At 42.7% G+C, this 25,380-nt stretch overlaps 1 protein-coding gene across 1 annotated transcript in view; it reads right to left on the bottom strand.

Annotated features, from left to right (window-relative positions):
• Positions 1-25,380, bottom strand: part of LOC139477214 (uncharacterized) — a 38,144-nt gene that overhangs the window by 5,675 nt on the left and 7,089 nt on the right. Inside the window, exons 2-9 of the mRNA XM_071259774.1 lie at positions 24,281-24,351; positions 20,399-20,689; positions 18,647-18,770; positions 17,283-17,321; positions 14,346-14,359; positions 14,000-14,032; positions 2,865-2,945; positions 921-2,057 (exon numbers count right to left, since the gene is read on the bottom strand). Of these exons, the coding sequence (XP_071115875.1) occupies positions 921-2,057; positions 2,865-2,945; positions 14,000-14,032; positions 14,346-14,359; positions 17,283-17,321; positions 18,647-18,770; positions 20,399-20,689; positions 24,281-24,317 (1,756 nt within the window). The 5' untranslated portion in view covers positions 24,318-24,351. The remainder of the gene's footprint in view (positions 1-920; positions 2,058-2,864; positions 2,946-13,999; positions 14,033-14,345; positions 14,360-17,282; positions 17,322-18,646; positions 18,771-20,398; positions 20,690-24,280; positions 24,352-25,380) is intronic.

Below are 25,380 nucleotides of genomic sequence, written 5' to 3'. Positions count from 1 at the left end.
GTAAAGTGAGTATAACGTCAGGTTGTTGTGTCAAATAGGTGAGGTGAGGTGAATGAGGTTTAACGTCTCGTTGTCTCAGGTGAGGTGAGGTGGATCAGATTTAAAGTCACATGGTGTCAAATAGGTGTAGGTGAGGTGATTGAGGTTTAACGTATCGTTGTCTCAGGTGAGGTGAGGTGATTGAGGTTTAACGTCTCGTTGTCTCAGGTGAGGTGAGGTGAATGAGGTTTAACGTCTCGTTGTCTCAGGTGAGGTGAGGTGAATGAGGTTTAACGTCTCGTTGTCTCAGGTGAGATGAGGTGAATGAGGTTTAAAGTCACATGGTGTCAAATAGGTGAGGTGAGGTGAATGACGTTTAACGTCTCGTTGTCTCGGGTGAGGTGAGGTTAATAAGGTTTAACGTCTCGTTGTCTCAGGTGAGATGAGGTGAATGAGGTTAACGTCTCGTTGTCTCAGGTGAGGTGAGGTGAATGAGGTTAACGTCTCGTTGTCTCAGGTGAGGTGAGGTGAATGAGGTTTAACGTCTCGTTGTCTCAGGTGAGGTGAGGTGGATCAGATTTAAAGTCACATGGTGTCAAATAGGTGTAGGTGAGGTGATTGAGGTTTAACGTCTCGTTGTCTCAGGTGAGGTGAGGTGAATGAGGTTTAACGTCTCGTTGTCTCAGGTGAAGTGAGGTGAATGAGGTTTAACGTCTCGTTGTCTCAGGTGAAGTGAGATGAATGAGGTTTAACGTCTCGTTGTCTCATGTGAGGTGAGATGAATGAGGTTTAACGTCTCGTTGTTTCAAATAGATGAGGTGAGGTGAGATGAATGAGGTTTAACGTAACGTTTTTGTGTAAAATGAAGTACATTTCTTTAACGTTCACATTAATGGATTGTAGTAATTGAATTCATATAGAACAAGCAGAGATATACACACCAGCCAATCTCTCCTCTAGGGCCTCGGTGTAGAGATCCGACAAGTAAACACGTGGCTCGTACTTGCTGACGACGGTTGTGTCCCCTTGTCCACCCTGTACATACTCATCGAGGAATTGTGCACGGCAGTGCTTCAGGACAAAGGAAGGATTGATATCAAACAGGGCACAAGCACAAGCATTATATACGGTACGATGTGAAAACGCTGTAATGTCTCCTTTGGTGAAAAAAGTACCCCGGAATTGTCTGATTGCCATGGCAACTGCTGTCCTGGATGATATGTGTACTACATCCTCCACTGATGTGAAGATAGCCTCCAGCACTTGGTTGTCAGACTGACTTTCTACTTGGTGAATGTTGAGGTCATCGTCACTCAGAAACATCACAATCAGGGCAGCAGCCTTGTCATTAAGACCTCGAAGAATTGTCAGAAGTTCTTCTCTAATATAACGGAAAGGCGCCTGAAAAAAGCGTTCCGAATATTGTTGAAAGTTTTGAAATTCGAAAAAAAGTTTGCAGGTTTGAGGAAAGCCTAGGAAAGTTTGTTCAAATTGACAAATCTTGTCCACGTCTAATGCTATTTGACGATTTTTACAATGCTGGAGAAATATTTCCTTCTTCTCTTCAACTGTGTATGACATGTCTGTCAAGTCAAGGAATGAAGGTCCTTTGAAGAAGATGTTTTCTTGTTCCTCAAGTTGGGATATTCCAGTTTTGACATTATGCATGTTTGTGGTAATGATAGCATAAACCTTGTTCCTAAGTCGCTCGCCTGTTTCACGTTCATCCATGTCTTCACCCTGACATTGTCGGAGGTCCCGCAGCATGTCCCGGAGCTGGGAAACGTCCTGTGAGAAGTCTAGCGTCCTCAATATGTCATGAAATATAAAACACACATCCTCCCCAAGACCAATGTATTCAGACAGCTTGAATCTGCAAACGTCAACAACATACACCAGTTGAAATCCCAGTTCTTGATAATGTGCCCCCAACATGACAGCAATGGATCTCTTCCCTCCCCCTGCCGCTCCACTCATTGTCACGTGCCCGCACTTCTCCAGCATGTCCTTCACTGTCCAGTAGATGGAGGTCTCCAGGAAGACCTCTTTAGTTTTGGCTATTTCTCGGTCCAATGCATCTGTTGAATAAAATTATCATTTAGACAGTTAAATTTCATATTTCATATGATGAGTGTCAGCATGAAGTACTTACTGTAATTATGGCATGGAGATCACCTATAATGTATCAATTATAACCTCCTGAATGATTCCGTATTTGCGAATGACACAAAGGTCCTCTCTGGGTATGGTAATTGCGACAGCATTGTTTCCATCATGTGATATGAGACATTGAGAAAGGAGTTTAATTTGAGAATGTATGACCACAAAGGCTACATATTAATGCCTACAGACATGCAGTGACTAAAGGGACGGCAATACATGGTTCATTTGATCACAACTACCATGGCATCACCGAAAAATGATTTGTTGTAGGTCGATAACAATTCCTAAAGTTACTGAAGTGATATTTCGTGTTTACAGACTTTACATTAAAATGTGGTTGCATACAGTTAAATTGCATATTTCATATAACGGGTCATCATGAGGTACTATAACGGATTTTTTGAGAGCTGACATGTCATATGCAAGTTATGATGATAAACGATTCCAAATATTGCTGATGACACAAAGGTCTTGTATTTGTACTTGGAATAGATATGTTTCCATCCTTCAAAAGGATAAATTGAAATTGAGTTAACTGAGGGCAGTAATACCTTCAGACAAGCCACACAGAGACGTGCGTTTGATACAAACAAACAAGCGGGGAAACACAAACAAGTGTTTGTTTATAGGTCGTAAACAATTCCAAAACTAACAGAAGTGATATTTAATACTGGCTGACTTTACGATGAAATGTGGTTGGATATATGAAAACCAACCCCTACCTTTGCCCATGACTCCAGTGTTGCCAGAGCTTCCTCTTGACCCTTGGTCTACAGTATCAGGATGTGGAACATCACTTGTTTCTGTGTCAAGAAATAAAAGTAAAATGTGTTTTTGGCCAGGAATATCAATGAAATCATCCTTACTCTGCTGTTTATGATTCAACCTACAGCATGTGACTGGGCACATCAGAGGACAAGACGAACAAGGAGTGAGTGAGTGTTTTTTTATGATTCAACCTACAGCAGGTGGCTGGACACATCAGAGGACTAGACAAACAAGGAGTGAGTGAGTGTTTTTCTATGATTCAACCTACAGCAGGTGGCTGGACACATCAGAGGACTAGACGAACAAGGGGTGAGTGAGTGTTGTTTATGATTCAACCTACAGTAGGTGACTGGGCACATCAGAGGACTAGGCGAACAAGGAGTGAGTGAGTGTTGTTAATGATTCAACCTACAGCAGGTGACTGGGCACATCAGAGGACTAGACGAACAAGGGTCGAGTGAGTGTTGTTAATGATTCAACCTACAGCAGGTGACTGGGCACATCAGAGGACTAGACGAACAAGGGGTGAGTGAGTGTTGTTTATGATTCGACCTACAGCAGGTGACTGGGCACATCAGAGGACTAGACGAACAAGGGTCGAGTGAGTGTTGTTAATGATTCAACCTACAGCAGGCGACTGGACACATCAGAGGACTAGGCGAACAAGGAGTGAGTGAGTGTTGTTAATGATTCAACCTACAGCAGGTGACTGGGCACATCAGAGGACTAGACGAACACGGGTCGAGTGAGTGTTGTTAATGATTCAACCTACAGCAGGTGACTGGGCACATCAGAGGACTAGACGAACAAGGGGTGAGTGAGTGTTGTTTATGATTCGACCTACAGCAGGTGACTGGGCACATCAGAGGACTAGACGAACAAGGGTCGAGTGAGTGTTGTTAATGATTCAACCTACAGCAGGCGACTGGACACATCAGAGGACTAGACGAACAAGGGTCGAGTGAGTGTTGTTAATGATTCAACCTACAGCAGGTGACTGGACACATCAGAGGACTAGACGAACAAGGGTCGAGTGAGTGTTGTTTATGATTCAACCTACAACAGGTGACTGGGCACATCAGAGGGCTGGACGAACAAGGAGTGAGTGAGTGTTGTTTATGATTCAACCTACAGCAGTCGACTGGACACATCAGAGGACAAGACGAACAAGGGGTGAGTGAGTGTTGTTTATGATTCAACCTACAGCAGTCGACTGGACACATCAGAGGGCTGGACGAACAAGGGGTGAGTGAGTGTTGCTTATGATTCAACCTACAGCAGGTGACTGGGCACATCAGAGGACTAGACGAACAAGGGTCGAGTGAGTGTTGTTTATGATTCAACCTACAGCAGGTGACTGGGCACATCAGAGGACTAGACGAACAAGGGGTGAGTGAGTGTTGTTTATGATTCAACCTACAGCAGGCGACTGGACACATCATATGACTAGACAAACAAGGGGTGAGTGAGTGTTGTTTATGATTCAACCTACAGCAGGCAACTGGACACATCGGAGGACAAGACGAGCAAGGGGTGAGTGAGTGTTGTTAATGATTCAACCTACAGCAGGTGACTGGGCACATCATATGACTAGTCAAACAAGGAGTGAGTGAGTGTTGTTTATGATTCAACCTACAGCAGGCGACTTGGCACATCAGGGGACTAGACGAACAAGGGGTGAGTGAGTGTTGTTTATGATTCAACCTACAGCAGGTGACTGGGCACCTCAGAGGACTAGACGAACAAGGAGTGAGTGAGTGTTGTTTATGATTCGACCTACAGCAGGTGACTGGACACATCAGAGGACTAGACGAACAAGGGGTGAGTGTGTTTTGTTTATGATTCGACCTACAGAGGGTGACTGGGCACATCAGAGGACAAGACGAACAAGGAGTGAGTGAGTGTTGTTTATAATTCAACATACAGCAGTCGACTGGACACATCAGAGGACAAGACGAACAAGGGGTGAGTGAGTGTTGTTTATGATTCGACCTACAGCAGGTGACTGGGCACATCAGAGGACAAGACGAACAAGGAGTGAGTGACTGTTGTTTATGATTCAACCTACAACAGGTGACTGGGCACATCAGAAGACTAGACGAACAAGGAGTGAGTGAGTGTTGTTTATGATTCAACCTACAGCAGGTGACTGGACACATCAGAGGACTAGACGAACAAGGAGTGAGTGAGTGTTGTTTATGATTCAACCTACTGCAGGCGACTGGACACATCAGAGGGCTAGACGAACAAGGGGTGAGTGAGTGTTGTTTATGATTCAACCTATAGCAGGTGACTGGGCACATCAGAGGACTAGACGAACAAGGAGTGAGTGAGTGTTGTTTATGATTCCACCTACAGCAGGTGACAGGACACATCAGAGGACTAGACGAACAAGGAGTGAGTGAGTGTTGTTTATGATTCAACTTACAGCAGGCGACTGGGCACATCAGAGGACTAGACGAACAAGGGTCGAGTGAGTGTTGTTTATGATTCAACCTACAGCAGGTGACTGGGCACATCAGAGGACTAGACGAACAGGGGGTGAGTGAGTGTTGTTTATGATTCAACCTACAGCCGGGAACTGGGCACATCAGAGGACAAGACGAACAAGGGTCGAGTGAGTGTTGTTTATGATTCAACCTACAGCAGGCGACTGGACACATCAGAGGACAAGACGAACAAGGGGTGAGTGAGTGTTGTTTATGATTCAACCTACAGCAGGCGACTGGACACATCAGAGGACAAGACGAGCAAGAGGTGAGTGAGTGTTGTTAATGATTCAACCTACAGCAGGTGACTGGGCACATCAGAGGACAAGACGAACAAGGGGTGAGTGAGTGTTGTTTATGATTCAACCTACAGCAGGCGACTGGGCACATCAGAGGACTAGACAAACAAGGAGTGAGTGAGTGTTGTTTATGATTCAACCTATAGCAGGTGACTTGGAACATCAGAGGACTAGACGAACAAGGGTCGAGTGAGTGTTGTTTATGATTCAACCTACAGCAGGTGACTGGGCACCTCAGAGGACTAGACGAACAAGGAGTGAGTGAGTGTTGTTTATAATTCAACATACACCAGTCGACTGGACACATCAGAGGACAAGACGAACAAGGGGTGAGTGAGTGTTGTTTATGATTCGACCTACAGCAGGTGACTGGGCACATCAGAGGACAAGACGAACAAGGAGTGAGTGACTGTTGTTTATGATTCAACCTACAACAGGTGACTGGGCACATCAGAAGACTAGACGAACAAGGGGTGAGTGAGTGTTGTTTATGATTCAACCTACAGCAGGTGACTGGACACATCAGAGGACTAGACAAACAAGGGGTGAGTGAGTGTTGTTTATGATTCAACCTACAGCAGGCGACTGGACACATCAGAGGGCTAGACGAACAAGGGGTGAGTGAGAGTTGTTTATGATTCAACCTACAGCAGGTGACTGGGCACATCAGGGGACTAGACGAACAAGGGGTGAGTGAGTGTTGTTTATGATTCGACCTATAGCAGGTGACTGGACACATCAGAGGACTAGACGAACAAGGAGTGAGTGAGTGTTGTTTATGATTCAACCTACAGCAGGCGACTGGACACATCAGAGGACTAGACGAACAAGGGGTGAGTGAGTGTTGTTTATGATTCAACCTACAGCAGGCGACTGGACACATCAGAGGACAAGACGAGCAAGGGGTGAGTGAGTGTTGTTAATGATTCAACCTACAGCAGGTGACTGGGCACATCATATGACTAGTCAAACAAGGAGTGAGTGAGTGTTGTTTATGATTCAACCCACAGCAGGCGACTGGGCACATCAGGGGACTAGACGAACAAGGAGTGAGTGAGTGTTTTTTATGATTCAACCTACAGCAGGTGACTGGGCACATCAGGGGACTAGACGAACAAGGGGTGAGTGAGTGTTGTTTATGATTCAACCTACAACAGGTGACTGGGCACATCAGGGGACTAGACGAACAAGGGGTGAGTGAGTGTTGTTTATGATTCAACCTACAGCAGGTGACTGGGCACATCAGGGGACTAGACGAACAAGGGGTGAGTGAGTGTTGTTTATGATTCAACCTACAGCAGGTGACTGGGCACATCAGGGGACTAGACGAACAAGGGGTGAGTGAGTGTTGTTTATGATTCAACCTACAGCAGGCGACTGGGCACATCAGAGGACAAGACGAACAAGGGGTGAGTGAGTGTTGTTTATGATTCAACCTACAGCAGGTGACTGGACACATCAGAGGACAAGCCGAACAAAGAGTGAGTGAGTGTTGTTTATGATTCAACCTACAGCAGGCGACTGGACACATCAGAGGACTAGACAAACAAGGAGTGAGTGAGTGTTGTTTATGATTCAACCTACAGCAGTCGACTGGACACATCAGAGGGCTGGACGAACAAGGGGTGAGTGAGTGTTGCTTATGATTCAACCTACAGCAGGTGACTGGGCACATCAGAGGACTAGACGAACAAGGGTCGAGTGAGTGTTGTTTATGGTTCAACCTACAACAGGTGACTGGACACATCAGAGGACTAGACGAACAGGGGGTGAGTGAGTGTTGTTTATGATTCAACCTACAGCAGGCGACTGGACACATCAGAGGACAAGACGAACAAGGGGTGAGTGAGTGTTGTTTATGATTCAACCTACAGCAGGTGACTGGACACATCAGAGGACAAGCCGAACAAAGAGTGAGTGAGTGTTGTTTATGATTCGACCTACAGCAGGTGACTGGACACATCAGAGGACTAGACGAACAAAGAGTGAGTGAGTGTTGTTTATGATTCGACCTACAGCAGGTGACTGGACACATCAGAGGACTAGACGAACAAGGAGTGAGTGAGTGTTGTTTATGATTCAACCTGCAGCAGGCGACTGGGCACATCAGAGGACTAGACGAACAAGGGTCGAGTGAGTGTTGTTTATGGTTCAACCTACAACAGGTGACTGGACACATCAGAGGACTAGACGAACAGGGGGTGAGTGAGTGTTGTTTATGATTCAACCTACAGCAGGCGACTGGACACATCAGAGGACAAGACGAACAAGGGGTGAGTGAGTGTTGTTTATGATTCAACCTACAGCAGGCGACTGGAGACATCAGAGGACAAGACGAGCAAGGGGTGAGTGAGTGTTGTTAATGATTCAACCTACAGCAGGTGACTTGGCACATCATATGACTAGTCAAACAAGGAGTGAGTGAGTGTTGTTTATGATTCAACCCACAGCAGGCGACTGGGCACATCAGGGGACTAGACGAACAAGGAGTGAGTGAGTGTTTTTTATGATTCAACCTACAGCAGGTGACTGGGCACATCAGGGGACTAGACGAACAAGGGGTGAGTGAGTGTTGTTTATGATTCAACCTACAACAGGTGACTGGGCACATCAGGGGACTAGACGAACAAGGGGTGAGTGAGTGTTGTTTATGATTCAACCTACAGCAGGTGACTGGGCACATCAGGGGACTAGACGAACAAGGGGTGAGTGAGTGTTGTTTATGATTCAACCTACAGCAGGTGACTGGGCACATCAGGGGACTAGACGAACAAGGGGTGAGTGAGTGTTGTTTATGATTCAACCTACAGCAGGTGACTGGACACATCAGAGGACAAGCCGAACAAAGAGTGAGTGAGTGTTGTTTATGATTCAACCTACAGCAGGCGACTGGACACATCAGAGGACTAGACAAACAAGGAGTGAGTGAGTGTTGTTTATGATTCAACCTACAGCAGTCGACTGGACACATCAGAGGGCTGGACGAACAAGGGGTGAGTGAGTGTTGCTTATGATTCAACCTACAGCAGGTGACTGGGCACATCAGAGGACTAGACGAACAAGGGTCGAGTGAGTGTTGTTTATGGTTCAACCTACAACAGGTGACTGGACACATCAGAGGACTAGACGAACAGGGGGTGAGTGAGTGTTGTTTATGATTCAACCTACAGCAGGCGACTGGACACATCAGAGGACAAGACGAACAAGGGGTGAGTGAGTGTTGTTTATGATTCAACCTACAGCAGGTGACTGGACACATCAGAGGACAAGCCGAACAAAGAGTGAGTGAGTGTTGTTTATGATTCGACCTACAGCAGGTGACTGGACACATCAGAGGACTAGACGAACAAAGAGTGAGTGAGTGTTGTTTATGATTCGACCTACAGCAGGTGACTGGACACATCAGAGGACTAGACGAACAAGGAGTGAGTGAGTGTTGTTTATGATTCAACCTGCAGCAGGCGACTGGGCTCATCAGAGGACTAGACGAACAAGGGTCGAGTGAGTGTTGTTTATGGTTCAACCTACAACAGGTGACTGGACACATCAGAGGACTAGACGAACAGGGGGTGAGTGAGTGTTGTTTATGATTCAACCTACAGCAGGCGACTGGACACATCAGAGGACAAGACGAACAAGGGGTGAGTGAGTGTTGTTTATGATTCAACCTACAGCAGGCGACTGGAGACATCAGAGGACAAGACGAGCAAGGGGTGAGTGAGTGTTGTTAATGATTCAACCTACAGCAGGTGACTTGGCACATCATATGACTAGTCAAACAAGGAGTGAGTGAGTGTTGTTTATGATTCAACCCACAGCAGGCGACTGGGCACATCAGGGGACTAGACGAACAAGGGGTGAGTGAGTGTTGTTTATGATTCAACCTACAGCAGGCGACTGGGCACATCAGAGGACAAGACGAACAAGGAGTGAGTGAGTGTTGTTTATGGTTCAACCTACAGCAGGTTACTGGACGCATCAGAGGACTAGACGAACAAGGGGTGAGTGAGTGTTGTTTATGATTCAACCTACAGCAGGCGACTGGACACATCAGAGGACAAGACGAACAAGGAGTGAGTGAGTGTTGTTTATGATTCAACCTACAGCAGGTGACTGGACACATCAGAGGACAAGACGAACAAGGAGTGAGTGAGTGTTGTTGATGGTTCAACCTACAGCAGGCGACTTGACACATCAGAGGGCTAGACGAACAAGGGTCGAGTGAGTGTTGTTTATGATTCGACCTACAGCAGGTGACTGGACACATCAGAGGAATAGACGAACAAGGGGTGAGTGAGTGTTGTTTATGATTCAACCTACAGGAGGTGACTGGGCACATCAGAGGACTAGACGAACAAGGGGTGAGTGTGTGTTGTTTATGATTCGACCTACAGAGGGTGACTGGGCACATCAGAGGACTAGACGAACAAGGAGTGAGTGAGTGTTGTTTATGGTTCAACCTACAGCAGGTTACTGGACGCATCAGAGGACTAGACGAACAAGGGGTGAGTGAGTGTTGTTTATGATTCAACCTACAGCAGGTGACTGGACACATCAGAGGACTAGACGAACAAGGGGTGAGTGTGTGTTGTTTATGATTCGACCTACAGAGGGTGACTGGGCACATCAGAGGACTAGACGAACAAGGAGTGAGTGAGTGTTGTTTATGGTTCAACCTACAGCAGGTTACTGGACGCATCAGAGGACTAGACGAACAAGGGGTGAGTGAGTGTTGTTTATGATTCAACCTACAGCAGGTGACTGGGCACCTCAGAGGACTAGACGAACAAGGAGTGAGTGAGTGTTGTTTATGATTCGACCTACAGCAGGTGACTGGACACATCAGAGGACTAGACGAACAAGGGGTGAGTGTGTGTTGTTTATGATTCGACCTACAGAGGGTGACTGGGCACATCAGAGGACAAGACGAACAAGGAGTGAGTGAGTGTTGTTTATAATTCAACATACAGCAGTCGACTGGACACATCAGAGGACAAGACGAACAAGGGGTGAGTGAGTGTTGTTTATGATTCGACCTACAGCAGGTGACTGGGCACATCAGAGGACAAGACGAACAAGGAGTGAGTGACTGTTGTTTATGATTCAACCTACAACAGGTGACTGGGCACATCAGAAGACTAGACGAACAAGGAGTGAGTGAGTGTTGTTTATGATTCAACCTACAGCAGGTGACTTGACACATCAGAGGACTAGACGAACAAGGAGTGAGTGAGTGTTGTTTATGATTCAACCTACAGCAGGCGACTGGACACATCAGAGGGCTAGACGAACAAGGGGTGAGTGAGTGTTGTTTATGATTCAACCTACAGCAGGTGACTGGGCACATCAGAGGACTAGACGAACAAGGAGTGAGTGAGTGTTGTTTATGATTCCACCTACAGCAGGTGACAGGACACATCAGAGGACTAGACGAACAAGGAGTGAGTGAGTGTTGTTTATGATTCAACTTACAGCAGGCGACTAGGCACATCAGAGGACTAGACGAACAAGGGTCGAGTGAGTGTTGTTTATGATTCAACCTACAGCAGGTGACTGGGCACATCAGAGGACTAGACGAACAAGGGGTGAGTGAGTGTTGTTTATGATTCAACCTACAGCCGGGAACTGGGCACATCAGAGGACAAGACGAACAAGGGTCGAGTGAGTGTTGTTTATGATTCAACCTACAGTAGGCGACTGGACACATCAGAGGACAAGACGAACAAGGGGTGAGTGAGTGTTGTTTATGATTCAACCTACAGCAGGCGACTGGACACATCAGAGGACAAGACGAGCAAGAGGTGAGTGAGAATTGTTAATGATTCAACCTACAGCAGGTGACTGGGCACATCAGAGGACAAGACGAACAAGGGGTGAGTGAGTGTTGTTTATGATTCAACCTACAGCAGGTGACTGGGCACATCAGAGGACTAGACGAACAAGGAGTGAGTGAGTGTTGTTTATGATTCAACCTATAGCAGGTGACTTGGCACATCAGAGGACAAGACGAACAAGGGTCGAGTGAGTGTTGTTTATGATTCAACCTACAGCAGGTGACTGGGCACCTCAGAGGACTAGACGAACAAGGAGTGAGTGAGTGTTGTTTATAATTCAACATACACCAGTCGACTGGACACATCAGAGGACAAGACGAACAAGGGGTGAGTGAGTGTTGTTTATGATTCGACCTACAGCAGGTGACTGGGCACATCAGAGGACAAGACGAACAAGGAGTGAGTGACTGTTGTTTATGATTCAACCTACAACAGGTGACTGGGCACATCAGAAGACTAGACGAACAAGGAGTGAGTGAGTGTTGTTTATGATTCAACCTACAGCAGGTGACTGGACACATCAGAGGACTAGACAAACAAGGGGTGAGTGAGTGTTGTTTATGATTCAACCTACAGCAGGCGACTGGACACATCAGAGGGCTAGACGAACAAGGGGTGAGTGAGAGTTGTTTATGATTCAACCTACAGCAGGTGACTGGGCACATCAGGGGACTAGACGAACAAGGGGTGAGTGAGTGTTGTTTATGATTCGACCTATAGCAGGTGACTGGACACATCAGAGGACTAGACGAACAAGGAGTGAGTGAGTGTTGTTTATGATTCAACCTACAGCAGGCGACTGGACACATCAGAGGACTAGACGAACAAGGGGTGAGTGAGTGTTGTTTATGATTCAACCTACAGCAGGCGACTGGACACATCAGAGGACAAGACGAGCAAGGGGTGAGTGAGTGTTGTTAATGATTCAACCTACAGCAGGTGACTGGGCACATCATATGACTAGTCAAACAAGGAGTGAGTGAGTGTTGTTTATGATTCAACCCACAGCAGGCGACTGGGCACATCAGGGGACTAGACGAACAAGGAGTGAGTGAGTGTTTTTTATGATTCAACCTACAGCAGGTGACTGGGCACATCAGGGGACTAGACGAACAAAGGGTGAGTGAGTGTTGTTTATGATTCAACCTACAACAGGTGACTGGGCACATCAGAGGACTAGACGAACAAGGGGTGAGTGAGTGTTGTTTATGATTCAACCTACAGCAGTCGACAGGACGCATCAGAGGGCTAGACGAACAAGGGGTGAGAGAGTGTTGCTTATGATTCAACCTACAGCAGGTGACTGGACACATCAGAGGACTAGACGAACAAGGGGTGAGTGAGTGTTGTTTATGATTCAACCTACAACAGGTGACTGGGCACATCAGGGGACTAGACGAACAAGGGGTGAGTGAGTGTTGTTTATGATTCAACCTACAACAGGTGACTGGGCACATCAGGGGACTAGACGAACAAGGGGTGAGTGAGTGTTGTTTATGATTCAACCTACAGCAGTTGACTGGACACATCAGAGGACTAGACGAACAAGGAGTGAGTGAGTGTTGTTTATGATTCAACCTACAGCAGGTGACTGTACACATCAGAGGACAAGACGAACAAGGGGTGAGTGAGTGTTGTTTATGATTCAACCTACAGCAGGTGACTGGACACATCAGAGGACAAGACGAACAAGGAGTGAGTTTTGATTGATACATTTTCCATAAATATCACATAAATGTGCTCAATCACTGTGTCCATATGGTGAATCGAACGCTTTAAACACAGGCTAACCCATCGCTCCTTAAGAACAAGACATCATCAAATTGTTTTTATATCTCATTTATGGAAAAGCCACCATTAATTGGCTAGTGGCTATAAAATAGAGGATTCATCACGAGTGTTTTTTAATATGGGAAATATCAACCGAGTCTTAGTTAATCTGTATTTGCCGAGCCTTTGGCGAGGCAAATACCGATAAACGGGACGATGTTGATATTTCCCATATTAAAAAACACGAGTGATGAATTCTATTTATCATTTTCACATTTTTGCTTCCAAATTAAGGAATAATTGCATTAAACATTAACATCAGCAACTTGTCAAAATCTTACGTATAGATCGTGCGTAGTGATACATGTTTTCCATAGCCATGTAAACCAAAATAAACAATTCGCTGAGAAAAAGAGTTCCTCGGATTATTTTAAACAAAATACTTGGACAGACTTTTGCAGAATAATTGAAACTTTAATAACCGTAACAACAACGATCCTGTGTAATCTGATTATATCTCTGGTGTAACTTCACTTATAATATATAGTTTCAAATCAAACCGCTCGCTCTTCCGGTTATCTAATTTGCATATCTAATTTGCATACTTATGTCATTGGGGTATGACATACATGTTTTTATGTCATAAGCTTATGTCATGGATAAATGATTAAGTTAAATGATAATACCATCTACTTACCGCCTTTTTTAAACGGGCTATCAATCAACGCCACTACAAAGAAAAGAGGTTTGATTGATAAAAGAACTAACATCAAAATGAAAATAATGCCCCACATTGTTCGGGCGCTGCACAATGCATTCAGAGATATACATTTGACACAAACTACAATCTAGCCATCTGACACGTTTACTTTCAAGTTGGATTTTAATAATGGTAATAACTGGCACATAAATGCAAACTGATTTCTGTAATTAAGTCTTGCTTGGAGCCTGGTAACATGCAGAGCTTCGTATATGAAGAAAGCAATCATATTCAACGTAACCGAGTTAAACTAGTAACTACAGCTAAAATGGACAATACTCACTTTCTTCTTGACAACTAAAACAAAAAAGCAAGATAGATTGACATGATACCTTAGATGGTTAGATATGGTTATTACGCTATATTACAACACATCTCCAGGTGAAATTCTAAGTTTTTGGAAAAGCATTTTACTTATTTCATTTTATATATATTTTTTTCTTTTAAGATATTAGGTATTTGCTAATGGCTTAATGCACAATGAGTTCACAATACGTGGCAAAAACATTTCCACAATCATTAGACATCTCTGCTAAAATAGCATTCTGTCGTACGATTCTGTCCAAATCCAAAGCATGAGTTTCTCACTGTCAATAGGTACTGATACTTAATGATACCAGCCTTCACAACCGTCACAAACACACGCAAAGCCGAGGTAAATATTCACGGGAACGTATGGTAAAAGTCAAAATAAGTATTTGCATCGGACATAATTTGGACACTCAAATGTGTACATGTCCTTACCGGCCTATTCCAAAGAATTTTGTATTCATCATTTTCCATGACGCCCTCTACATATTCCGGGTCGTACCATGGATGGACCTCTGTTATTCAGTAAAATTTAAACATTTTAAACAAAATTCAGCCGTACTGTGTTACTTCAACCTCACTTCTCCACACTCCGTTACATGGACCGATTGACAAATGCTGATCAGGAGCAGCAAGTGGTTGTTGTTGTTATTATTATTATTATTATTATTATTATTTACAGATTAAAATAAAAAATGAAGCAAAGAGGGTTTGGGTGATCCTGGCACAGTCAGGCTGGTTAGGCTCATCATCAGCTCAGGGCCCTTGCCCCCTCTACACTCAGCCCAGACAGCGAATGGGACTTCTCCCAGGAAGCGCTGCCTCGTCCAACCCACCCAGAACATTTCGGGGAATGTGAAGACTCCCCAACACTGCAGCCTTCTGCATTACCCAGATTGTCAGAAGGGCTGTATTCCTGGTAGAAAACCGGGTACTCTCCCAATGTCAGTGAACGGATTGGGATGTACCAAACAATGGTAAGGCACCGGGAACAATGGGGAGTCGGACAACTTGGTGCTTGGGATGCAAGCGGAACATTTCGAAAGCGAGGCCTGCATATTTGCCATGGTTTTTTTCTGAATCTTGTCAATCACCCAGTGTCAAAAGGGACAGAAAATTAAATGATGTAAATGATTTCATTGGATTTATCAAAAAGGTTCCTTGGCCTGGATACGTCTGAGGCTGTATACCGGCCTATTCCGAAGAATTTTGTATTCATCATTTTCCATGACGCCCTCTACATATTCCGGGTCATACCATGGATGGACCTCTGTGTCAAAAGCACAAGCATGGCAGAGTTTACTGTAGTTTACCGTATTTCGGGTATCAAGGCGTCAGCTTCAAGCTGGGGAAAGCCCAAAGTGATAGAAATCGTTCCCAGTTACGTCCTAGGTGAAGCCAAAATACAGTAAACTACGTTTGTTACGAACTCAAAGGGACCAATAATTTTAGTTCGTAATAACCGCAGTTCGTTATAAGCATATAAACAACATATGCAACAAATGGGCGGACTACAAAATAATTTCGTTATATCGGTCAGTTGGTTAAAGGCTGTTCATGGGTATAGTTCTCACAAACCATCATAAGGTCAGCCTGGAATTCGGGTAAAAATATATACAACATATCATTGAAAAATAAATTCAGAAGTACACAACAATAATTAAATTTTCGTTGTGTTCATTGAAATTCCTGCATTTTGATTAGCTGAATTGGTCAGGTGTTATTGCATTTATTCCCAATGAATGTAAAATATTATCCACGCCCATCGAGGCGCACTACTTTTATTACTGAGGAATGTCGGGGAATGCCCTTTCGAGGGAATTCCCTTTCTACTCACATGCATCGTCATGTATATGACATTTAGCGACATTCATGAATATTCATTGTCCAAACTATCCTTTGTAACCAAAGGCAGAGAATGAATGAAACAGCAAACGTGCAGGCTCGCTCGCCTGTTTTTTTTCCCGCTCGACACAGTTTAACTTTCATGTCGTCAGGTTTCATGTCTAGCTAGCATTTCTCCAACTGTGTTTTACCGTTATTAGGCAAGTTATGTTTGAATCTGGCGGTAACTGACAATGTCTTTTGAATCGGCCGCCTTCACTCGGACATATTTCTTCCAGTTCCTTACACAGTCTGACTGTTGCAGTTCTTATCGCCTCTTGCCTTAATTGACAGGTCCTATGAACATTGTTTTGACCCTACTCTCCGTTGATTGGCTACTGACTGTGTAGGCGTGTCAAGTTATTCGCATAAATTAAACAATCACCTGATTCATGTCACGCCACAGTATGTATTCATACACCTGGAATGTTTATCAATCTCGTATTTTTTGTCTGCTGTGATATATACATCTGTTTTTTGTTACACTAGTGTAGATAAAACATGGTTTACGTTGTCAAATTTAATTATAAGCATTGACTGTGGGTTTTTTCTCGGTTCATTGAGTAATGAATCCCAAATCCGGAAGACAATACACAGTTCATTGAGTAATGAATCCCCAAACCGAAAGAAAATACACAGTTCATTGAGTAATGAATCCCAAATCCGGAAGACAATACACAGTTCATTGAGTAATGAATCCCCAAACCGAAAGAAAATACACAGTTCATTGAGTAATGAATCCCAAATCCGGAAGACAATACACAGTTCATTGAGTAATGAATCCCCAAACCGAAAGAAAATACACAGTTCATTGAGTAATGAATCCCCAAACCGAAAGAAAATACACAGTTCATTGAGTAATGAATCCCCAAACCGGAAGACAATACACGGTTCATTGAGTAATGAATCCCCAAACCGAAAGAAAATACACGGTTCATTGAGTAATGAATCCCCAAACCGAAAGACAATACACAGTCAATGCTTGATTATATTAACTAGTATGGAAATGAGAATAAGTCGTCTGTACCTTTCATTTAAGTTCGTCCGGTGTCGGTTCCGACGATGTCTACAAAGAAAATTATACTCATCAGAATCCTGAGTGACAACACAATACTAACAAAAGAAACAGGGAAAAGCCATACATATGTCCATCGCCAATACGCCCCTTACACCACAAGGGATTATCATGTCAACCAAACAATGTATATGTCATAGATGATGTTCGTTGTTCTGGTTGCTCTGCATCGTACTAATTAACAGGGGCGGTCGGGTAGCCAAGTGGTTAAAGCGTTCGCTCGTCACGCCGAAGACCCGGGTTCGATTCCCGACATGGGTACAATGTGTGAAGCCCATTACTGGTGTCCCCCGCCGTGATATTGCTGAAATATTGCTAAAAGCGGCGTAAAACCATACTCAGTCACTAATCAAAACACAAAAGTGATTGAGTGAGTTGGGTTTAACGCCACTTTTAAGAGTATTCCAGTGATATCACGGCGTGTCAGCTTAAGTCGGGAGGAGAGCCTGAAGTTATGCAGGTCTCAGGAGTCTCAGCGATAGTGTAGAGAGAGCCCCGCGAACGGGATATCGCTGTGAGGAACTTGGTATCTGGCGCAAGCTCCTTACAGCGATAGTACGTTCCCGGAGCTCTCTATACAGTCGCTGCCACCAGTCAAAACTCCCCACTGTGAATAGGTGGCCACAGCCATGCTTGGAGTTGAACTCGCAACCGAATGACCGTTAAGTTTACAAACAAGTGACGACTGTCGTGACGCCGAATACACTTATCGCTGCTAAGTTACTTTCTTCGTTTGTCAATTTGAATTTCTGTTTCATTAAAACTATCATGTTATTGATATAGTAAGAATGTAAGGGAGAAGTTGGTTGATTTTCCGTTAGTCTGCAATCTCGAACCAATCTGATTATCAAAACAACAAAGTAAATCCATCTGGAAAACATGGTCAGTCGTAAACCTTTTCAAATTGAAATATGATGGCATTCCCAAAGACATAAACAAAAGTATTAACGTTACTACATGTGGGGTTAGAGGGCAAATTTCAAGATTCTTGAAATGGCCGCGCCCACACTGGTGGAAGCGATGTTACCGAGAGTGTAGCGAAGGTGTCACGCGCTGGGAAGGAGCTTGTTTCTGGCGTACCCAAGGGACGTAACTCTGTACCGGAAACTGCGGCCCCTAACCCTCACTGGGCCACCCGTGCCCCCTATTCCAGTTTACATGATACTTCTGTTACCAGTGTTGACATCTTCTCTACTCCTTATTAAATACTTATACAGTGTTGACATATTCTTTACTAGATGCACTTTTGACGCAAAAAAAAAGAATTCGTAATAATTAAAATCAAGAAAAAAACTGCTACGGTGAAGACGGTTTACCTCCAAAAGAAATAGGATGGAACGGCTACAGCGGCTCCTACTATAATGATGAGGACGATGGGGACCAGGATACTGACCAACCCGCTGTCTTGGTCATCGGAGTCGCTGTCAGATGGCCCAATTTCTTTATATGAAATAAAACAATATGTTCATCAATAGATGCCTGAAAGACGTGAAATACCTCAGCGGAACTTCAAACAGAAAACTACTTCTTGCATGGCATTCGTCACCACTCGACCTTTTCCGTAACCTGCATGACTCGTCCCCTATCGAAGAATGTTATGTGCGAAAATACGACAAACCAATCAGAGTGCGCATAGGACTTCAAGTACTTCGGCCAAAGAATCCCTCAGTAATATGTTTTGAATTTACGAATGTCTTGCATTAAAAAATATACCCAAAGCACAGTTTAATGTGTTCAGTCATACTGTATAATACTGTAAGTCACGATGTGTCCCCAAGAGCAACTGGAACGTATATGATATAGGGGGCAAATATACGTGAATCATTACGCAACGAGTTGACAATTCTTTTAGCTATGCCCATTTGCGCTTAAAAGAAACCCAGTCGCGACAATGGCCACGAGAGAGTCGCTATTCGGCTTGTTTCGGAATAACACGAATGCTTGCATGTTTTTTGACGTGAAAATGGGTTTAACGTCGCGTTCAAGATTATTGCACTTATACAGCGACGTGCATGCACGTGTGTGTGTGTGTGTGTGTGTGTGTGTGGCTGCTTGTACTAGTCCGGACTGATGCTGATTTGTAGTGCTAGCCCACGGAGATACCATGCCGCAGTTTAACATGAATACCCCACTCAGACACAGTATACTGACTCCGAGCCGACCAGTCCTTGTTTTAGCCCCTTAATGCCGAGCGCCAAACAGGGTAACAAGTACCATCTTTAAACGTCTATTGGTATGACGCGGCCGGGGATCGAACCCCGGACCTTCCGCTCTCCGGGCGGACGCTCTACCACTAGACCACGGAGGCGGTCTCCGGGCGGACACTCTACCACTAGACCACGGAGGCGGTCCTTTTGACGTGTGGGTTTTCAAAACACAACTAATGTCAAGGGGCAGGCTATACATATCTGCAGTTTCACTCAAATACCAAATGATATAGAACGCCAGCTACAGAGAATAATAAGTCTCGATTATCCGTGGAACAGATTCCAAAGGCAAATTAGCCATGACATTGAAGGATCACCGAAACGTCGACAACGTTGTGATGCCATTCCAGATGATGACGATAGGAATCTCACTGGCATCATTTGTAACAGTGAAGGCAAACATGATTAATCTGATACAATGTTTCCGAAGAATAATTCACATCTTGGACTATGAAGTGTTTTAAGATATTGTTTGTATTTGAACACACTGGTAGCAACGCTCGTGTACTGGTGATAACTAAGGTTCTTTGATTTAACCAAAGCCGACTTGTGGATGATGATGATGATGGTGATGATGATGATGATGTTTGTTATTTAAGGCCGCACTCAGCAATATTCAAGCTATATGACGGCGGTCTGTAAATAATCCAGTCTGGACCAGACAATCCAGTGATTGACATCATGAGCATCGATCCAAGCAATTGGGATACGATGACATGCATCAACCAAGTCTGGGAGTCTGACCACCCGATCCTGTTAGTCGCCTCTTATGACAAGCATAGTCGTCTTTTAGGGCAAGCATGGGTTGCTGAAGACCTATTCTACCCCGGATCTTCACGGTCCTGAGTTGTGGAAGCTTACCTTTAGTGACATTACAGTAGTCTCCCGTGTTGGTGTGATTGTCTTTACAACCCAGGTGGCACTGTCCATTCAGGCGAATACAGACGTCATTGAGGCAGTTCTGGCTGCAGCGCGTGCCACACCTGCCACCGTACCATCCCGCAACGCATCCCTCCGAGCATCGGCCTGTCTGCTGGTGACAGTGACGAAGTTGTCTGTCGACGTTGGTGTGGCAGTTGAGGGGGCAGGTGAGGTTGCAGTGTTCGCCATACGTCCCCCAATCACAGGGCGTGGCTCCACGGACAGACAGCACTGCAAAGACCACATGTTCAGTGAGTGAGTGAGTAGGGTTTTACGCCGCTTTTAGCAATATTCCTGCAACATCAAGGCGGGGGACACCAGAAATGGGCTTCACACATTTTACCCATGTCGGGAATCGAACCCGGGTCTTCGGCGTGACGAGCGAACGCTTTAACTACTAGGCTACCCGACCGCCCCTCATGTTCAGTGTTGCTTTGACAAAGAAACATTTCCAACAAGACCTAGGATATGCTTATGGAGCAAGGGAGGGTTAGTGACGTCACAGAGTATGATATGGTAAAACAAAATTACAAAGCTCATACATTAGGTAATCGTATTACAGTAAACTACGGTTAAATCGAACTCAAAAGGACCACTAATTTTAGTTCGCAATAACCGTAGTTCGGTATAAGCATATATACATATTTAACATATATACAACACATGGCCGCGACCAAAACATGTTATTTATATCGGTCAGTTCGTTATAAGCGTGTTTCGTTATAAACGTAGTTTACTGTACATGGTTATTGTACTGTTATGATTCATTCGACGGGATTGTACCTACCCTTGGTCGTTTGCTCACATCATATGTGTTGATCAGTTGGAAATAACGTACGTTCATGGACCAGGAAACTCATGTGTAGTGTATGTTGTATATTGTGTGTTGTACTTCTATGTTGTATAGGGGCGGTGGAGGAGCCTTGTGGTTGAAGCGTTGGCTCGTCACGCCGAAGACCCGGGTTCGATTCCCCACATGTGTACAATGTGTGAAGCCCATTTGTTGGTGTCCCCAGCCGTGATATTGCTGGAATATTGCTAAAAGCAGCGTAAAACCATACTCACTAACTCACTCTATGTTTTATATTGTGTGTTGTACGTTGTACGTTGCATATTGTATATTGTACTTCTATGTTTTATATTGTGTGTTGTATGTTGTACATTGCAGTTCTATGTTGTATATTGTGTGTTGTACGTTGTACGTTGCATATTGTATATAGTACCTCTGTGTTGTATGTTGTATATTGTTTGTAGTATGTTGTATATTGTACTTCTATGTTGTATATTGTGTGTTGTACATTGTATGCATATTGCATTTTGTACATCTTTGTTGTATATTGTGTGTTGTATGTTATATGTTGTATATTGTACATCTATGTTGTATATTGTGTGTTGTATGTTGTATGTTGTATATTGTACTTCTATGTTGTATATTGTGTGTTGTATGTTATATGTTGTATATTGTACATCTATGTTGTATATTGTGTGTTGTATGTTGTATGTTGTATATTGTACTTCTATGTTGTATATTGTGTGTTGTATGTAATATGTTGTATATTGTACTTCTATGTTGTATATTGTGTGTTTTATGTGATATGTTGTATATTGTACTTCTATGTTGTATATTGTGTGTCGTATGTGATATGTTGTATATTGTACTTCTATGTTGTATATTGTGTGTTGTATGTTTAATGTTGTATATTGTACTTCTATGTTGTATATTGTGTGTTGTATGTTATATGTTGTATATTGTACATCTATGTTGTATATTGTGTGTTGTATGTTGTATGTTGTATATTGTACATCTATGTTGTATATTGTGTGTTGTATGTTGTATATTGTACATCTATGTTGTATATTGTGTGTTGTATGTTATATGTTGTATATTGTACTTCTATGTTGTATATTGTGTGTTGTATGTTATATGTTGTATATTGTACATCTATGTTGTATATTGTGTGTTGTATGTTATATGTTGTATATTGTACATCTATGTTGTATATTGTGTGTTGTATGTTGTATGTTGTATATTGTACTTCTATGTTGTTTATTGTGTGTTGTATGTTATATGTTGCATATTGTACTTCTATGTTGTATATTGTGTGTTGTATGTTAAATGTTGTATATTGTACATCTATGTTGTATATTGTGTGTTGTATTTTTATATGTTGTAAATTGTACATCTATGTTGTATATTGTGTGTTGTATGTGATATGTTGTATATTTTACTTCTATGTTGTATATTGTGTGTTGTATGTTTAATGTTGTATATTGTACTTCTATGTTGTATATTGTGTGTTGTATGTGATATGTTGTATATTGTACTTCTATGTTGTATATTGTGTGTTGTATGTTATATGTTGTATATTGTACAACTATGTTGTATATTGTGTGTTGTATGTTGTATGTTGTATATTGTACTTCTATGTTGTATATTGTGTGTTGTATGTTATATGTTGTATATTGTACATCTATGTTGTATATTGTGTGTTGTATGTTATATGTTGTATATTGTACATCTATGTTGTATATTGTGTGTTGTATGTTGTATATTGTACTTCTATGTTGTATATTGTGTGTTGTATGTTATATGTTGTATATTGTACATCTATGTTGTATATTGTGTGTTGTATGTTATATGTTGTATATTGTACATCTGTGTTGTATATTGTGTGTTGCATGTGATATGTTGTATATTGTACTTCTATGTTGTATATTGTGTGTTGTATTTTGCATATTGTAGTTCTATGTTGTATATTGTGTGTTGTAAGTTGTACGTTGCACATTGTATATTGTACTTCTAAGTTGTATATTGTACTTCTAAGTTGTATATTGTACTTCTACGTTGTATATTCTGCGTTGTATGTTGTACATTATACTTCTGTGTTGTATATTGTGTGTTGTACGTTGTATATTGTACTTCTATGTTGTATATTCTGTGTTGTATGTTGTACATTGTATTTCTATGTTGTATATTGTGTGTTGTACGTTGTATATTGTACTTCTATGTTGTATATTCTGTGTTGTATGTTGTACGTTGCATATTGTATATTGTACTTCTATGTTGTATATTATGTGTTGTATGTTGTGTTGCATTTGTGTTTCTCTGTTGTATATTATGTGTTGTATATTGTGTTGCATTTGTGTTTCTCTGTTGTATATTGTATGTTGTACATTGTAGTTCTATGTTGTATATTGTGTGTTGTACGTTGTACGTTGCATATTGTATATTGTACTTCTATGTTTTATATTGTGTGTTGTACGTTGTACGTTGCATATTGTATTGGTACTTCTATGTTGTATATTATGTGTTGTATGTTGTGTTGCATTTGTGTTTCTCTGTTGTATATTGTGTGTTGTACGTTGTACGTTGCATATTGTATATAGTACCTCTGTGTTGTATGTTGTATATTGTTTGTAGTATGTTGTATATTGTACTTCTATGTTGTATATTGTGTGTTGTACATTGTATGCATATTGCATATTGTACATCTGTGTTGAAAATTGTGTGTTGTACGTTGCACGTTGTATATTGTATATCGTATGCTGTATGTTGTAAATTGTGTGTTTTACGTTGTTGTTGTTTATTGTGTGTTGTACGTTATGCGTTATATGTTGTGTTGTACATCTATGTTGTATATTGTTTATCGCATGTTGTGTGTTGTGTGCTGTATGTTGTATGTTGTATGTTGTATATTGTAAATGGTATTTTGTATATTGTACACACGATATATTGCTTATTGTATATTATTGTACGTTGTCTGGTGTATGTGGATCATAGGCAATGATTAACACGACACACGATTTTGTTTTGGTACTCACTTGATGAAAACAGGAAAAACCCAAACATCTCCTTCATGATGCGTCTGCCGTTACTATGGTTACTGCGGAGACTGTGAAAGAGAAAGTGAAACATACATTTGTTTACATATTTCACATAGAAAGCGAAACTGACACTGATCAAAAGTAAATAATGAATAAAATAAACCAAATATGCTTACATTTCTTGTATCAAACAAAATTGACCTACACAGTTTGTGTGATAACAGAGCTTCCACGGGTCTTCTACAAGCCATGCTTTTCGTAAGAGGCGACTGATGGGATCGGATGGTCAAGCTCGCCTGTCATGTTGATAGATGTCATTGCGTCCTATTTTTTTAGATCGGTGTTTATGTCGTCAGTCAATGGATTGTCTGGTCCAGACTCGATTATTTACAGACCGCCGTCAGATAGCTGGAATATTGCCGCGTTAAACAACAAACAAACAAATCTCAGCATAATTAAAGCAGTGTTCTAATGTGTTTGTCTGTATTGCTATATCGCACCAGAGGTTTGCCGCCCCCTGGTTCCCATTTCATTCAGTTGTTTGTTGTTTTGCGCACACCTCCCCCCCCCCCCCCCCCCTCCCCCCCCCACACACACACACACGTACCCATTTCACCATCTCTATAAAAAATGAGATTAATATAAAGCCTTCAGTTTATATATTCTCCATTTAAATGTATTTTCACCCCCTTTCATGATGTGTCGATATTTGACGCTTGATTCGCGACGTCTGGAAAATTCCAGTCTGCGCGTCGGGATTTCCTGCTTGCTGTATAGTGAGCAGGTCCTTTGTTCCTGGTGCAGATAGGGACACAATGTTGCTTCAACGTGACTCTGAATTACTCAGCACATAAACGTTTGTATATCGCTGTGGTAAATATGTTACGCACTTACAGTCGTTTCTCAAAACTAACACATTTACTGGTTGCTTTTGTAATCGACTGTCGGGTACGGGACATATAGATCTATACAAAGACAGAGAGCAGGCATAGGTAGACTTTACAAGACACAAGCAGACAAAAACTAACATATGCAGACAAAGGCAAGACATACGCTGACAAAGGCAGACATAGACAGATAAAGGAAGACATAGACAG

Source organism: Haliotis cracherodii, unplaced genomic scaffold (genome assembly GCF_022045235.1).
Source record: "Haliotis cracherodii isolate W230 unplaced genomic scaffold, xgHalCrac1.p SCAF_32, whole genome shotgun sequence".
NCBI classification, from domain to species: domain Eukaryota; kingdom Metazoa; phylum Mollusca; class Gastropoda; order Lepetellida; family Haliotidae; genus Haliotis; species Haliotis cracherodii.
The sequence above is the reverse complement of the archived record's forward strand: the minus strand, read 5'-3'. Positions and strand labels throughout refer to the sequence as shown.